This window comes from Notechis scutatus, chromosome 1 (assembly GCF_049901735.1).
Source record: "Notechis scutatus isolate UNSWTSFEM ecotype Mainland chromosome 1, rNotScu1.2, whole genome shotgun sequence".
Classification (NCBI taxonomy): domain Eukaryota; kingdom Metazoa; phylum Chordata; class Lepidosauria; order Squamata; family Elapidae; genus Notechis; species Notechis scutatus.
Genome location: NC_142009.1, coordinates 269,737,621 through 269,756,134, shown reverse-complemented (window position 1 = coordinate 269,756,134; position 18,514 = coordinate 269,737,621). Strand labels below are relative to the sequence as shown.

Sequence of the window (18,514 nt, the reverse complement as noted above, 5' to 3'; positions counted from 1 at the left end):
TCATAGTGCTTTACAGCCCTCTCTACACGGTATACAGAGTCATTGCCCTCAACAATTTTGGGTCCTCATTTTATCCACCTCATTTTACCTCATTTTACCTCATTTTACCGATGACTGAGTCAACCTTGAGCTTGATGGGATCTGAACTGCCAAATTGCAAGTAGCCGACAGTCAGCAGAAGTAGCCTGCAGTACTGCACTCTAAACACTGCACTGAAGCTCAGTGGATGGGGAAGCAACATTTTCTTCAACAGTCTCTGATCACACAGCTGTAGTATTTGATCTGTGAGGTGGTTTGGGATTGTGCCATAATATTCCTGCTTTACTGGACAACCCAATTCAGTTGCACCATAGTATGGCTTAGGGCAGGGATGTTCAACCTTGACAACTTTAAGACTCATGGATTTCAACTCCCAGAATTCCTCAGCCAGTAATTCTGAAAGTTGAAATCCACAAGTCATAAAGAATCAGATTTAGTCAAAATAAATTTTCAATATTGTTTGGATTTTAATGAAAATGAATGATTTTATGTTAATTCCCCCATGGTAAAAATAGAATGATTAAATTCTAATGTATGAACAATTCTTTTTTTATTAATCTTGATCTTCAGTTTAGAAATAACTATTTGAAACAACTCCTCTGAAGTAAGGAAGCTATACTTTTGTCCATAATTTTGCTTTTTGATGTTTGTAAATATTTGCAAATTTTAGTATAAAATGGCATTTAGTTTATGATAAACATTTAAAAATATACCAGAATTGCACTTCTGACAATTAACACAATTGTCATATACTTTGTTTAATTTAACTTCTATTTTGATATGTCTTAATAGTGCTATCAGCATATCTAATAGTGCTTCCAGCATATCTGAAAAATGATAGCTTAGGGATGATTGTTCTTCCAACTACAGTCAACATTTATTTTTATTTGAAATGTGGCAACTTAACTCATTTTCCTGCTCCCTGCCTCCTATGTGCAATTTAACCTTCTGGAGCAGATCTGGAGTATGTGCAAAAGAGGGCAGGGGAAGGAGATACTAATTTCATTGATGGATTCTTTTCCATCATTGGATAACAACTACAGTACCATAAAGACCCAAAGACACTGCTCTTGACTATATTAACCTATACAGTAAAACCAAAACCAAAAATAACAATACACTGTTTGTTATTCAACTAATTAAAATGATTTTATTAAAAAGGCTTATGTTATCTATTGAAAATTGTTGCCCCTATCCATTTCTTGTATATGAGTAACAGCCTAGTATGGATGACATTCGAAACAATATTTGCAGAAAAGGAGATAAGCTTTTTATTGTATGATACCAATCCAGATGCAATGGACTTCAGTGTTTAATACAATTTCCTTGACAAACTTTTAGGAGGAGAAAGGGACAAAATAAGCTGTGTTGTTCTGAGGTTTATTTTGAATCAGACATGATTTTATTTCTTTCATCCTTCTGGCATGGGCTGTCCAATGCCTGTTCCAAGTTAGGGAAGTCTGGTGTGATTATGTATCATTGTATAAAAGCAAAATATTCACCTGGATCTTTTTAAAAAAGTGATTCCTGTTCTTGCTCTGTTACGCAGTGTGGATGGTCAAAATGAAGGCAGAGAGTTGGATTTCACTACCTTGCTGAAAAAGAGGTAAGTGGTCAGGGTGTAGCCAATTCACCTCCAGAACAATGGGATGAAACACTTGTGGGACCAATGAATTATGTGAAGTGCTTTGGCAACATCCTCACATCCATTCCCCCCTCCCCCGCCCCCCAGGGTATGAGATGTGAGATGTCTTTAAGGCTACCAGCTGCGACAAATGTCTGTAATTTCCAATTTTAAAAAGGGGGAGTAGGGAGACTATAATGGCATGAGAACTGATCTCTAGGGTGGTTGCATCTGATTGAGCAACACAATTTGTCAAAAAGTGGATGCAAGGAAAACATTCCCAAAATGGCCATTTCAGTGTGTCAGTGATACTAAGTACTTCTAAGCAGCATAGCACTGTAATCTAGAATATAAGGCTGAGAAAGAAGATTAGGTAATTTAAGGCCACTTGATAGATTGATGTGAAAAAATATTTTTCGTAATTTTCTCTTATTGATTCTCTTTTTTAATTGACAATTTATTTTTCTATCCCTGGTTTTTCATGCTTCTCTCCCTTTTCCCCTTCTTTCTGCATTTTGCTCTGATTTTCATCTCCACTTGGAAATCTTGCTTGGAATTCTGGAACAGAGAGTAAGATTTCACTTTAATTCCTTTTAAACTGCATGAAGTATGTATGGTTTGCACTTTACATAAGCATCCAATTTTTCAGTGCTTTGGAACATCATATATCACCTCAGATATTATTTAAAATATAGCTCGTATGGAAGATGGAGCAGTCACTTTCATTGATTTGCTTGCTTAATATTCTGCTTTAGAGCAGTTTTGTTGCATAATTTCCAAAGATGGTTATTTGGGAACTAATTTTAAGTATCTTCTAGATATGTAATCATATCTAAGGGCCATTTTTCTGCCTTCTTGAAGTAACTTAAGTGGACTAACTTCTTTAATAAGCAGCTTATAAATCAATCATGGATCATGTCTCACAAAAGCTCTTGAGCTAAAATAGCCTTTCTGCAGTAAGTTACATTGAAACATCTTTTTAAATGACAGCTGTTTATGCCTTGTTACTGTCTTATGTTGCTGCAGTGATGTATTGTTTGAGCCTGAAGTTGACTGTGTTAATGTGAGGTAAAAGTATTAACAATAAGACAAAAATTGATACTTGGTCTTATTTAAAACCATAATTATCCTTCAAATGAGATCATATTTTGCTATATGATAATCTATCATAATTTTCAATTATACCTAATGAAGAAAAAAGGAATGGAGGGATAAATGTCACTTCAGTATCAACTAAACTATTTTAACCATAGGGAAACAATATCTTTATTAATATTAATTATCTATGTTCCACTGGAATGTTAGAAAGCTAATTTGAAACCAGCATTGAATCTAAAAATTACTAGTGTTGTCAGGAAGTCCTAGTCTAGGAGAGTTGAACCAAAATAACTTCTAAATATTTCTGCTAAATTATTGGAGTGTTTTCCACACCCTAGCCACTGTGAATTTGCAGCCAGGGTCTGCAAGACTAAAACATGGTAATGTTGGAAGAAATGTCCATCTGGGTTCAGTTCCAAGTGGGAAGAAAGACACTGGAAACATGAAGGCCGTTTGGAAAGATGGTTTAATGGTAGACAGCAGGACCACATGATTTGAAATCCTGGGCAGAAAGAGCACATGGGTGAGAGAGGGAGAGAGATTTATACCCTCTGTTGGGCTTTGAACTTGCTTCCTGTTCCTGTGGCAAGAAATGTATCCTGATTGGTGTCAAACTCCCACGGGGTCATGCAGGGGTAACTTTGTAGGTTGTCTTGAGTCCCAAGCTTGGTTGAATCTTGTTGGGTGATGTAATGAGGGGGCTTTGGGCAATTCCTATTATGGCTTAATGGCTTTGTCCTTGTTTGGATCTGAGTGAGGGTAATCCTACCACCCTGGGGGCCTTGTCTTAATCCCATTACCCTAGAGCTGAAGGGGGGGCAGGGAGCTGCTGTATATTTAAAAACATGTTCCTCCTTTTCTCGTCCAGGGAAATATAATATTCTGCCTTTTTAATATTTCCTAGAATATTTCATTCTTTTAGGAGAGGGGTGAGTGCTAACTTTCTATGGTAATCAGAAGGATGTAAAACCTTCTTCATATAATCCCAATCTGGACTGGGTACCCCTCTGCCTTCCCTTTTCTCAGATATATTTTGCCATATGTATTACGACAGTGAATAAGCTAGTGTTCTTTCTTTCTTTCTTTCTTTCTTTTTCTTTCTTTTCTTTCTTTCTTTCTTTCTTTCTTTCTTTCTTTCTTTCTTTCTTTCTTTCTTTCTTTCTTTCTTTCTTTCTTTCTTTCTTTCCTTCTTTCTTTCTTTCTTCATTTCTTTCTTTCTGAGGATGGATTAGGCAAGCAAGTATCAAGTATGAGGAAATGGGAAAGGGCTACTCATACAAAAACCTATCAATGGAAACTGTGTTCTCAACCCATAAAAGGAAAGCAGTTGGTGTTTGCTTTCCCAGCCTGAGTGAGTTGGGTGAGGAGAAAAGATAAACAATCAGAGGAAGCACTTAGTGGCCATAGTAAATGTGGTTGAAATAGAAGAGCAGACTATCACTATAACCAAAGTGAAGGAATGGGTCAAAAATTGGAAAGGATTTCTTAAGCTGAATTCATTTCCAACCAGATGACACACAGAAGAGTAAAGCACTGAGAGGGAAGTGATGGGATGGATTATTTCTCGTCCATTTACCTTACGTTCTACTGAGCTCATTAACATGCTATATGTTCATATTGTCAGGGATAACTGCTTTGTTTACATGACTTGGAAAACTATCAGATGCCCCAAGCGCTTCTATCAAGTTATCTTCTTTTGGTATCATCTTTCAGAAAACTGAAGTGTTTTCTCTATTGTGTTCTACTTCAAAGCTATTTTGGGGGGAGAGAGGGGTCACCTTTTAGGAAAAAATGGTACTTGCTCAAATGACATTCCAGCTTGGCACTTAAAAGCAAAACCCACTGGATTCAAAAGAATATATCTGGGGTTTAATGTTATAACCCTAGTTTACTCATTTTTAAACGGATTTTATTTTTAATGTGACTCGTCTGGCTCCGGAAATAAGGGTTTCAGTTTAAATACTTATGGTAGCATAGTGCAACTGATTTGTTCCTGTATTTTTGTTTCATAATCACAGTAAAGAGACAGGAAGATTATGTAACTTTTTTCAGAGGGCTGAAATTTTTTTGGGGGGGGAAATGCATGTACTCGCCCAATGACTCTCTTCTTGGAGCTCATTCCAGTGGAAATTTTATACTATGCTGTGCAGAAGTATTACTTTCCAACAGGGTAGTCTGAATAGATGGCACTGACATACAGGTGCCACAGACCAAACAGAAGGAACAGCTGTCACTCCAGTGTTGGACAGGCAATGAGAGAAACCACTAGAGGAGGTGACAGCTGACATTCTAAAAATCCAAGCAATAGGAAAGGGAAAACCATTGTTAGTTGTTTGCAACAATTTAAACTCTCACAGTTGTTTAGAACATATAACTCCAAGTTAGTTAGGACCAAACGAAACTCTCTAATACACGAGCGAGAGAGAACTATGCCAAATAGTCTCACTCCTGATGACATGATTTTATATAACTCCCTATGCCAAGGTATGCACATGTGAATACTGCAGGGATTATGAAAACTGGTCACTACAGATGCTGGTATTTTTGCAGCATAAGTTTTTACATAGCTTGTTTGCATTTGGTAGGACTAGTTGAAAAAGTAAAACAACAAGGCCCAACCTGGTTCCTTCAAGCTATATGGGAGTACAATTGATATTGCAATGGAAACTATCGTTCAAGACAATGAGAGACCTCGGTTTGGCAAAGAGTGTTTTAATTCTCCCACGCTCATAGGATAATTCTGGGGTTATTTTCTATACCACAAGAAGCATAATGGGGGATTAGTTTTCTAAGTGGCAAGTTAAGTGAGATGGAAGAATCCTTTGTTTACATCATTCTTAAGATGGTGCAGAACTGGCTTGTGACTTCAATCTCATTATTTCACCAACTTTGATTGAGACCAAATCAAAGCAAGGATTGATTTTGAGGGGGGGCAGTGATGCTTGAATGTGATTTGGAATAGTCCCTTTAGCCTGGATTCTGCTATACTGAAGAATAACGTTTCACTAATTGAACTGAATTACTTCTGTATAAATTAAATATCCAAATCAAGAGCTCTATTTGTATGTTCCCAAAGAGAATGGCACTTGGTAGAATTTCCTCAGTTTTAGAAAAGACCATTAAGAATTGAATCACTCCCTTGTTCTATCTAGCCCACAAGCCAGGTTTCACAATGGCCAATCAAATATACAAAGAAGGCTGCTTGTCTCCCAGTCACACTGATGTCAAACATAGAAACCACCAATCCCCATGAGTTCCATAAATTGGTAGGCAGTACTCCATTTCTAGTAGTGAATTCCAAGGTTTAATTACACATTGTATAAAAGAAAATACTTTCTTTTGTCTTTCCCAATTCTTCCAGGATTTAATTTCATTAGGTAACCTCAGGTTCTAGTATTTTGGGAATGGAAAAAAGATTCTCCTTGGCACTTTACACCACACATAATTTTCTATACTTCAATCATGTCTCCTCTCATTTTCCTCCTTCCTAGACTAAAAAGTCCCAAATGTACGTAACCTTTCCTCATCGTTGTTGGCCTCCTCTGAACCTTCTATAGATCCATTATATTTTTTTGAGGTGCAATCACCAGAACTGCACAAAATATTCCAGATATGGTTACATCATTGTTTAATATAATGACATGATGATATTGTCATCTCTATTTTCAATACTGTTTCTTATTATCTCTAACATAAAATTGATCTTGTTTTTTATAGCAGATGCACAATGCATGAATACTTCCATATAACTTTTTATCATTACTCCAAGATTTCTCTCCTTCATTAGTCACTGCCAGCACTGCACTGATCTCATTAGTTGGTGTAAGTACCCTGTTTCTCCAACAATACGGCCTCCCCCAATAGGAAGTCCCAGCATGTTTTATAGGCATGAAATGAAATTAAGCCCCTCCCCCCAAATTAAGGCCTATATTAAAACATGCAAAATGGGGAGGAATGGTGGGGGGGCTTCCCGTTAGGAAGTACTTTTGTTGCACACCCGGATATAGTGCTGCCTGCGTTGACCCCGATACGAAGTGCCCCACCAACGCTGAGGTCAACATCCAAGCCGTCGCTGCCCGCCCGCCTGAAGATGCAAGGGGGGGGAATTAAGTCACCCCCGAAAAGACGGCCTAGCCATTTTTTCGGGGCTCAAAAAAAAAAAAAGACCCAGCCTTATTATATGAGAAACACGGTAGTTAGGATTTTTGGCACAAGTAAGCCCCTGTCAATTTTTTGAATAAGGTGAACATCCAGAAATACTAGCATTAGTGGCATACTCTTTGAGACTGGTATAAATTATAGACTATAAATTACATTGAATTGGATTGTTGTGTGTCCAGTTGCTTCTCTGCTACCATTTTTCAGTGTGGTAAATATTTAGACTTTCTATCGAGGAGGTTGAAGCTTGTTCTAGTGATGGCTGCTGATACTACTAACTCCTAATGCCCTCTCTCTTGCTTATGGGGATGCCGCTGCATGTTCCTGCAAATGTTTCTCGGCATTGTTTTGAAGTCCAGCAGTTTCTTGCGCTCGGTACATCGGTAAGCATTCATTCCATCTCTTCTCCATTGATAATTGTCAGTAAACCTTTTCTAGAAAGGTAATTGTCTTTTGCACCAAAAGGGGGGCGGGAAGTAACTTTATAGCATAGAGCACCTTAAAGGCTAATAAATATATTACATTTTATGATTTAAAACCTTACCTCTGATGAACTGGACTCTGTTTCATAATATGTGTTAAAATGTAATACTTTAGAAAACTTCATGATTTTGTTAAAAACACATGTTTTTGTTAATAACAAAAAATTATTTATGTATTTAAGAGACATGAAATTAACAAGCAATCTTGATTTCATTATCGTGCATAAGCACACCAATCGGGCCTACCGTCCCTGTCCGATTGTTTCTTTTTATTTTTCTTATAAGTATCTATCTCATGTATTCAAAACTATGTTTATTCTTATACCTGTATCTTGTAAGCGATTGACAAATCAAATATTATCCAAAATTAAATTTTTGCATCCTTTGGACTAAAGTCATCTTTAGAATCCATGAGTGGCACATATCTTTTTAAGTATTAATTTTAAAATAAAGCATTAATCAGTATGTGTAAAAAAGAAAATAAAAAGAAAGCTTTAACTTACCTATACCTAAGGAATATTTTCCCATAAATTCATGTAAAACATGTAAAAAGTTTTCCTATTCCTTAACCACAGCCGTCAGAATCTGAAACTAAGGCCCAGCTGTTGCTTCATCATCAAGCTATTCAGACCACATTTGTACATTCTGCGAAATGTAGGATTACTAATTCTATGTTAGGGAACCAGCAGCATTCTGCTACCTACAGACCTTTTACTCCCATCTTGTTTCTCTTGTTTATGTGAATGGTGAAGTGATCCAGACCCTTCACATTTACTGCATATGTCTAAACCTAAGGTCTAATTCAAGCAAGTTAGAAGGCACACCATTTGTTGCTAGCTCAAAATACCAAATGTTATTATTGACAGGAGAGAACCAAGACCCTGGATGTTGCTCAATTGCTTAAGTGAAATTTAATGTGAGGTTACGTGTCTTTTCTTTGTAGAAATGAAGGAAAAGTTGAATCGCAACCAGAGGTTGATGTGTGGGAAATCCTTCGGAATGCTCCAGCATCAGAATATGAGAAAATTGCATTTCAATATGGCATCACTGATCTACGGGGAATGTTGAAACGCCTCAAGCGCATGAAGAAGGAGGAGAAGAAAAGCACATGTAAGAGAACATGTTTTCCTCCACCATTCAAATACAGTTAATTATCTCCTTTTAGAGAAGTGTGCCATTCAAACATATTTTTTTTCCGGATTGTGGTCTTTCTTCTCCTACTTCTATTTATTATCTAGAAAAGAACAGCTGGTTCTATAAAATTAGAAATGAAAGCTAAAGCTGACAAGGATAGGAGAAAAGAAAGAGGAAATTTATAAACAATAGAGGGAGCTTTGAAAAAAACACCAACTAAACCAATAAAAGTGAAGAAAGACAGGGGTAGAATAGCTCAATACTGAATGGAAGATAGGGGAGTTGATGTACAAAGGGCATAAGCCAATGGTATTGGCATGATCCAAAATAACAAAAGCATTTTTGCGCTGTCATCTTGGAAGCTTCATCTCTTTTGTATATGCAAGCTATTGTATATCATGATAGATATTCAGAAGGGCCAAACTTGTAATACTCTTTCATCATTGTCTCTCCTTGACCCTTGCAATGGGCATCTCTGCTAGAGGGAAGTTACAAATATAGGCTCGGAAACAGTAAATAGATTTGAGAGCTGCTGTTTTCCTTGCATCACAGAAGTTCTTTGAAGCTTGTGACAGACAATATTGTCGGAAGACAATATTTATATTTCAGAGTCAAATTGTGGGGTTCTTTGTGTTCTTTGAGCTTGGTTGTTTTCTTGCAGCTATTTCATTGCCTGACTAGGTAACAGCATCAGTGCTCCTGATGTTACCTAGTTGGGAAGTGAAACATTTGTTAAAAAACAACAACCAAGCTTAGAAAGTATCAAGGTCCTCACAATTTCCCCAATTTTCACAATTTTCTTGACTAACTTCAGTTTCTGAGCTTAAGACATTCTTCCTTATATAGCAATTCAGCATCGTTCCAAGATGACATTCTTTCTATTAAAGGTTTTTTTTTTTTTGAATACAGGAATATGAAAACTAATACTGTGGTGGCACAGTGGTTAGAATGCAGTACTGCAGGCTACTTCTGCTGATTGCTGGCTGCCATATAGTAGGCTGTGTTGCTATTATCCTTGTCATCTTCTCATCCTTTCTATCTTCTTGTCTCTCTCACCTTTCATCCTTCCTACTACCTTCTCCTATTGGTATATTATGAGGTATCAATTGCTGTTTGTAACTTATGATTTATGATCTATGACTTATGTTGTTGGTATGTACATTGAAAGCTTATGCACCAGAGACAATTTCCTTTTGTGTCCAATCACACTTGGCCAATAAAGAATTTTATTCCATTCTATATGCAGGCTTGACTACAAAGTACTGATATAATAGAGCTTGCCATTGAAAAAAAAATGCTACTAATATGGTTGTCCTGTGTGCAGAGTATGGACTTAGCTGAATCTCAATGAATGTCAGCAGATGTTAATATTAGGTTTATAAATATTTAGATGTCCTTATAAGCTAAATTTTTAAATGTTTTTGAAAATGGCAATAATAGTTTACCCTGGGTAGAAATTAAGAATATTAGGGAAATATGAGCTTCTTTTGTGAACAGAAAGCTATTTTTTTACATTAAAGTTAGTGATTTTGATGCTAAAGTTAATCCAGATTTAAAGACAGTACCTGAATTGAACTTGATAACAACATGTAAATTTAGTAAAAGAGAATTAAAAAAAAATCATAGACTGTTCGCTTATCAAATAAATTAAATTTACATATCTTTCCAGTGAGTTATTGTTCTGAGAAAATTACTAGGGTCAATACCATAGTAATACTGGAACACTCAGAAAGATAACAGATTAGGATTAGATTAGCTCCAAAAAGATGTAAAACTGTCTGAGAGAATAATTTCACTTATATACTATAAATAAAATTCTTGCAATGCTCAAAACCGGCAAATATTGAATTCTAGCAATACATTGTGATGAACACAACTGAATGAAAACCATTTGAAGCTTATGTGTATAATATATCTTTTTGGTAGCTATAAATTTACAAGATTTCCATTTGGTATTTATTTCAGCTGCTACTCCTGAATATCAGGGAATGTAACAAAAACCTTTATTCAAAGTGAAAGAGTAATATGCTACATTGATATATATTGATCTGTTCTGAAAAACAAGATAAACAAGTTAAAGACAGTATGGTAAAATGGAGTGCAACTTTTAGTTGTAATATAAATATGGATATATGGAAGAAAGTGTGGAAAACTAAATTTACATTGTGTAAAAAAATTTATAAAATGTTTGATCACTGGTATGTGACACCACTTAAATTGTAAAAAATGTATAAAGGAATATCAAACCAGTGTTGGAAATGTGAAAAGGAAGAGAGACATTTTAACTTGTGAAAAAGCAAAGAAAAAAATATGGGTGCAAATTCATACAATTATGTAAAATGTATTGTGGATTAATATTACAATGAAACTGGAATTATCTTGGGTTTTATGGATGATGAACTAGAAAAATATGGGAAAACTATATCATATATGGTAACTGCAGAAAGATTATTGTATGCACAAAGATGGGGAAAAAAGAAATACTACAGTAGAAGATTATAAAATTAATGGAGCATGTGGAAATGGAAGAGTTCAACAGTTTGATGAGGGGAAAAATAATAAAAAAAACTTTTTAAAAGACTGGAAGCCTAAAATTGATTTTTATTGAAAGAAGAAAAAACTGAATTCATTATTTATGGATTTGGAGATTAAAAAGGACCAAAGAGAAAGGTGGCAATTGCTTAATAGAAGGAAGGGAAGAAATCCTAATTCTCTGTATTCTTTTATCTAATTCAATTGTATAGCCAAAAAATTTTTTCCATACTATCATTGTTTCCTTTACTTGTTCATCTTCCAATTTAATGTATAATAAGTAGCTGTATGGTTTTTTATCATTTTTTCTTCTATCCCTGTTAGTATTTTGTCTAATTCCGTTAATTCTTTATAAAAACCATATAGTTTTGCATCTTTCTCATATCTAGAATGTATCTGCACTTGTGAATACCCTGTCATATCAATCCCTTGATCGCTTAATTCTTGTTTATTTTTGGTTTCCCCTATCATTCAAAATATCTTGATTGTTGCTTGTTTGGCTAAATGTATAGCTATACTTTATATTTTTCTGACAAGTTCAACAAAATTGTTGAATTTCAATGGTTAAATATCTGTGAGAGGGCATTTGCAGAGCTTAAGGCTTTGTTAAATAGGGTGCCCTTGCTGAGATATAATGTTGGCAAAATGTTTATTGCTTCTATTCACTAGAAGCTTGGGAGCAATATTGCTTCAAGATTGTTTACTAGGATCATACACTTCTAAAGCTATGACAACTGAAGATTAAAATTATTCTTACACTGAAAAAGAAGCATTAGCTATTCTGTCTGATTGCACAAGGTTTCATCAGTTTATTTATCACAAGATAGTGAATGTAGAAGAAGACAGATTGTAACCTTTGAAGCATCTGTATATCTGTCAAATCTTAGGATTGGAAGATGGCTGTTAATCTTTCAGAAATAGCAGTTGCAGTCTACTTATAAAGCAGGAAAGGAATTAATAATCATTGACATTTAATTGTGAAGAAGGATCTGATCCTGGAGAAACTGAACTCGCAGTGAATTTTATTATGCCCAATTTGTTTATAATTCTAAACTGAGAGGCATTAAAGTAGATGCCACCCTTTATTACAGAGTTCAGCCATCAATGTTGGTGCTGTAGACACTTCAGCCCTTATTCTGGAATGGGCTTATCGCAACTCAGCTAAATCAAACTTTTTATTGCAAATTGGGACGAAGTTGTATATATTCCTTTCAGTGCAAAGTCAAAGTTTCCATACTGTATATAATTATACCGACGTTTTTGAATTTCAGATAATTATACTGCCATGTCCCCATTGCCAGTCCCTATCTTACTCCTAGTGTCTTGGTGTTGTTGAAAGGTGCTGCCCTGATTCCATATTTGATTACCTGTCTGCAATTCCCTGCTCATCATCTCTGGGGCCCTTCCAATGTGAATAAGACAAATATATGTGTCTCGGGCTAATGTTGCAGGATCCAATCTGAATTGGTCATGATGAGTAGAGGTTTGTTCTTCCAAGGTTTTGGATTCGTGCTGGAGCCCACCTTCAGGGAATCTCAATTCTCAATGTGTGCATCCTAGAGATTGAGAAATTCTCTGGGGATGGACTGCAGCATGAGTTCAAAAGCTTGGAAGGACAAACCTCTGGTCCCAATGACCAGCTCAGATTGAATTCTTCCTCTGCTTTTATCTACCCCTCTTCTATCATAATCAAGTTGAATAATTTTAAAAAAACAGAATCATGAATAGACCTGAGTCATAAGGATCATTTTTATTTAGGATTTGTCGTTCTTTGCCTTGTGCAGCCAAAATGTTTATTTTTGTATTGAATTTGTTTATTAAGTTCTTTAATATCCAAAATCCATTGCATGAAAAAAATTTAAATGGAGACTTAAATGCAGGAGGATGAAAAGGATTTCTTGTCATTCTTAAACAATTCCAGATGACACTTTTGTTGTGGAATGTTCCTTCTAGACATAGAATTTTAGCCTGCCTCTTTTTCCCCACCTGCATTTCTACATTTTTTTCCATATCACAGAAATGCCCACTCAGGTTTTTAAAAAAAGCAGAATGGCTTTTGATTAATAGAGTCAGGAGGTCTCCACTTGGCAGCATTTGAGTTATAGGATGTATTCAAATAACATGAATCTTAATTTTAAACCAATTTTGTTCACAGCGTTTCAGAAGAGGTTGGATCCAGCATATCAAGTTGACAAAGGACAGAAAATCAAATTAGTGGTGGAACTTGCTAATCCAGATGAGGAAGTTAAATGGCTCAAGAATGGACAAGAGATCCAAGTGAGTGGCAGGTAATCAAGAGAACAAAATGAAAGCATTTGGATAAGTATTATACAACAGTATGAAATGTTATATGGATATAATGTGGAATATAGGAAATCATCAGAATGGGTGGGTGGGAATAGCAACCAGAGGCATCTATAGGTGGTTGAGGGTCAAAAAAAGTCAAGTTTGTGATTATAACTATACAATCACCCCATTTTTATGTGCAACTCACATAAATAAGGACTGGGCTTTAACTGCACAGTGATGGCCATGATCTTGAATCTTTTGATACCTCTAACCACTCACTCCAGAAGCCTCCAATATCAACAAAAGCTATAAGCAGTTGGGAAAATGAGGTGGGATTAATGCTTACTATATTGTAAGACTGTTATTCATATAGTTTTTCATGCCTGTTTTTTCTCTTTTCTCTGTTCATCCCTGCCTTGAATGAACCCCATTCATCATTTGTTCTTAGCAAGTAAGTCCTCATATAGCACTTCTTGTTTTTATTATTTTCCTCATCTACAATATAACAAAGAATATATTTTTGCTGATTCCAACCCCCCCCCAAGTTTTCAGATAGAAGCTGAAATTATAAATAAGTCAATCTAATTTTGAGATCTTCTAATACAAGTTTGACTAGTCCTAAGTGAATATCTTTGAACTAATGATAACATACTACATGATCACTTGGCCATAAGTAAACTATCTAACATAAAACCATGGTAATTACCTCTGCCTTATTAAGAATTTATGAAGATGATAGTGTTTTTTGTAACCCGAATAACTGCTATATGTCTAATTGTTTTCATGCATATCTCAAGGAATAAATGAGTCCCTTAGTAGTCTTTTACACATTATTTGGTTATCTATATATATATATATATATATATATTTTCCCATTATATATATATATTGTGCTTTTTCAAAAGTTGTAGTTGTGCTTAAAGGCCGTTTGGCAGAATCTCATCTGCCATCATCAGGCTTCTGTATTGGGAAATATGATGATGGCAGATGAGATTCTGCCGAAACGTCGCTACAACTTTAAAAACACAACTATAATGACGTGGGAAAATACCCAAACAAAGCTGAATACCATACATGTAAGTACCTGTGAAAACTTAACACACACACACACACACACACACTCACACATATATATATCATACCCATTATGCAATTCTTTTGGGGTGAGCAGCGTTATGCAAAGCACAGAAATGGGCAAAGAAATAATGTAATAAGCCAATCATGATCAGCAAGAGGGCATAGGACCATCCAAGCATTGTAAGATGCTTTTTTAAAGAGAGAAACCTATGGTAAAGAAAGAGAAGCAGCTCCCAGCAACAAGCAAAGAAAAATAAGAAAATCTGCTGAGTTATTTCACACTGAGCCCCATGAAAGAAAGTATACATTACAGCAAGAGAATTAAGGCACAAAATAAGAGGAACAGTATAGCTAAATGTAGTTTACCCCAAATCACTCATCTTTACCAATCCATACATTTGCCCTTAAAAACAGTTGTCTGTTATCACAATGCCCATGCCCCATGTCACACATTTACCTTCTCTCACCTCTTTTTTTGAGGATCCCATCAATTTCATCTAACTTTCCCATTCTTCCCCTTTCTCTCAATCCATTCACGTCATGCATTTGTTTTATGCCTTTCCTTGAGTCAGTCTCTCAGTCCACTGCAATTTATTTCATTAATACTGATCATTCTTGCATTAAATCCACATTCATTTGACACTATTGATTCTTCACCCTAGTGTTTCTTGTTTTGCTGCATATATCTTAAGTATATTTCCCCTGCAGTCAGTTTATTTCTATAATGTTCCTCAGAATGCAGGCATTATTGCCATATAAACAAGTTTCCCCTTCTTTTGATAAACTTCCATTCCTTGCCATCAAATATATGCTACCTACCACTTTTCTATAGCATTCACAATATTGTCTTAAAATGTCTCCATCCATCTTCCCTTCTTTGATCAACATTTTATCAGGGAACCTAAATCTATCTCTTTTCCTCAATTTTTCATCATTAAGTATTTGTTCACACAGTTTCTACAGTCAAACACAACTTTATCGCTCATTATACATTGATTTTCACCTCCATGTTCCTCACCACATTATGCAATCTAACATTCATTGCAAATCATTTGGATTGCAAGCCAGCAATATTGCAGCACCTTAATTCTGTACACATAACTATGTATAGCTTCATATCCATAGTAACACACCTCAAATTTCATCATAAACATTTCTTACATTTTTATTCATGAATACATTAAAAAATGTAATGATTTATCACAAATCCTCATCCTGGTGCTTACAGCTAAGCCATCTGCCAAGGAGTGCTTTTATTGTCATGTGCACTTTAGTTTTATTTACACAAATATGCCATTCTTACTCCATTCGGCAATCAACCATCAAGTCCATGTTCACACAAAATATTCCATCATTCAAGCTATTGTTTTATGTATGCTTTCATTAAATTGCAATAAGCTTTATTTCCCACATTCATACAGATCTTATTTGTTTTTGTCTATGTGTGAAGATGCAATACCGCCTTTCACTTTGTGTTAGGAAATAACAATTTTCTTCCAAACATCAGAAACAGATAAGTCTTTACACATACTAAACAAATCATACTATTATTCTATATGTAAACCAAATCCATATTTTAATATTTCCCAAATTTCATCATCCATGCTTGTGGCTTTATAATTTTATTAAAAAATTATAATTTTTCAAGGTTCTCACAACAAGTATTACTTTCTTTTCATAATTTTTTCCCCTGAACATTAACATTTATAGCATTTGAGTTCTGTTCATTCATTTATTTATTATTTCTATGTTTATAAAATTATAGGCCGGCCAACTTACTCAAGGTAACTTTGATCTATCACTACCATTCCTATACAAATCTCTAAAACACTTCCACTAAGCATTTCTTCACTTCAGTTTCATCCTAAATTATTTCAACACTTTTATTAATTTTATTATTATTAATTAACCAAGCACTCTGATGGAGGCTTCTTTAATGGTTTTTCACCTGCTGCTTCCATTTTTTTCATCAATAACACTGCATTTTCTTTCTCTTTTAAAAATGTAACTGTTCCTTGTTCTTTTTTTACTACAATCTTTGCAATTATCTCTTATCTTTTTTTCTCTACACACTGTATAGAATATGTGTATATGAACAGAGCTGATCAAAAATACCCAGGAATCTAAGTGATACCTATTCTGTGTTAGTTTTTTTTTTTTTTTAAATCCATTTCCATTTTTTACATACTTTTTATTATGGAATTTTAAAAGATAACAACTTATAAGAACTAATATAAAATTTTAAAAAAGGAACAAAGAAACAAAAGGCCCAAAGTGGAAAAAATAAGAATAAAAAGAAATAGAATGTACCTTCTAATAAGTACAAATACAAAATATCTCTTACTCAATGATTGCAAAAAAAAAACCAAACCTATTTTTCTATTATCTATTTTTTCTAACCCTCAAAACTGTAAATCATAAATTTATTTTTTGTTCTATTGCACACAAAGATTCTAGAAGAGGTTGCTAGTCAGCAATAAATATAAATATTGTCTTTTCTATAATCCAGGAAGTCAGTTTAGCCATCTCTGCAAGTTCCATCATCTTCATTTGCATTTCTCTAGATATATCTTTGAATCTATGGGAAATAAAAGGATCTTGACCATAAACCACTGCTCATTGGCTGATGACGCAGCATATCAGTGCGTGATTGGGGAAGAGAAGACTTTCACAGAACTGTTTGTAAGAGGTGAATGATTTATTATTGTTATTGGGTTGGGCTATGAGATGTACAGACTAAGACCTAGATTATAATTCAAATATTTCAAGCAACATCCTGAAATTCTACGTTTTGTGCAGCTGCAATTTTGCCAACCCAATGTTATTTTTGGCAACAATTTAATGTGTGTGTGTGTGTATGTGTGTGTGTGTGTGTGTGTAAGGCTTCTTCTCTTTTTTTCTCCATTATTTCCTGAACTTGAGAAAATTTATGCATGTCTGTATTTACCATATTTTACCTACCAGAAGGCATTATAAATATTTCTGCTTCTCTAATGAATATTACCCCATGAAATTGTCAAATCTTTGAATTCTCTGCAGAAGCTAATAGGTTATTGTGAACCTGAAAGTCTTCTGCATGTTCATTTGATACTTATCCAGACTGAATGAAGCGGCATTTACTTCCAACTATATCTCAGATTGGTTTGCAGAATGTTACTTTGTGTACCTTGATAAAAAGATAAAAAATAGCACAAATCAATCACAATTACTATATATTAAAATGAAAAGGTTCTAAAAGTTCTAAAATCAATTCTGCAGATTCCAAATTGCATTTCTGTATTACTTGGGTTAGTGAGTATTAGAATTGAATTAGAATTAAAATACAAGACAATTTTAGACGTCATCTTTCAGAATATATTAAAAAGATAATGATTTACATTCAAAAGAGATTCCATTTAAAGGAGAATAAAGAAGCATGGTAATTCTATAAACATACAGTTGTGTATAGATGTGTTAGTGTTGACTATTATGAGCAGATGGTTTTGGCTTACAACTAAAAATTAAACAACAGTATGATTCAAATCATCAATTCTAAATCCTGACATTTTTTCAGTTATGTCCTTTCATCTTCTTAGCCAAAGAAGCAGCTTTCAGTTCTTTCTGAAACAAAAATGACAATTATAGGGCTAGAGGAAAGGAAGAAAAGTGTAAAAAAAAGGGGGGGCATATACCTTTTACAAAAGTGATCATATTTAGTTTGAGAACACAGAAATGGGAATAAGATAGTATAAGGTGAGTTTTTTCTTGTTTCACAGGAATGGGACCTAGCTCAACCTTTCCAACATACAAAACCCATATAGAGGGTTGGGTTTAATTGAAGGTAACTTGAATTGCAGCTGAAGACTGTTAGAGTAGGCCACACGTGATGCAATTGCTGTAGTATGAAATAATGTGGTCCTGACCTTGGAAATGGGAAAGGAATCACTGAATCACTGTTAAAGAAGAATTAAAGAAGAATTTCAGAAAAGATGAGAAATTCAAAATAACCTTATCTTGATTTTGTTTAGGGTAAAATGTAGTAGGAGAAACCTTGACAAGCTTTCAAGGTAGATGTCAGCCTTTCAAGGTAAGGGAGATCACG

General features: G+C 34.8%; 1 protein-coding gene across 1 annotated transcript in view; it reads left to right on the top strand.

Annotated features, from left to right (window-relative positions):
• MYBPC3 (myosin binding protein C3) overlaps positions 1–18,514 on the top strand; it is a 75,272-nt gene that overhangs the window by 18,973 nt on the left and 37,785 nt on the right. Inside the window, 7 exon segments of the mRNA XM_087951410.1 lie at positions 1,589–1,645; positions 2,231–2,233; positions 7,279–7,302; positions 8,345–8,511; positions 13,223–13,355; positions 13,805–13,807; positions 16,998–17,122. Coding sequence (XP_087807536.1) covers positions 1,589–1,645; positions 2,231–2,233; positions 7,279–7,302; positions 8,345–8,511; positions 13,223–13,355; positions 13,805–13,807; positions 16,998–17,122 — 512 coding nt within the window.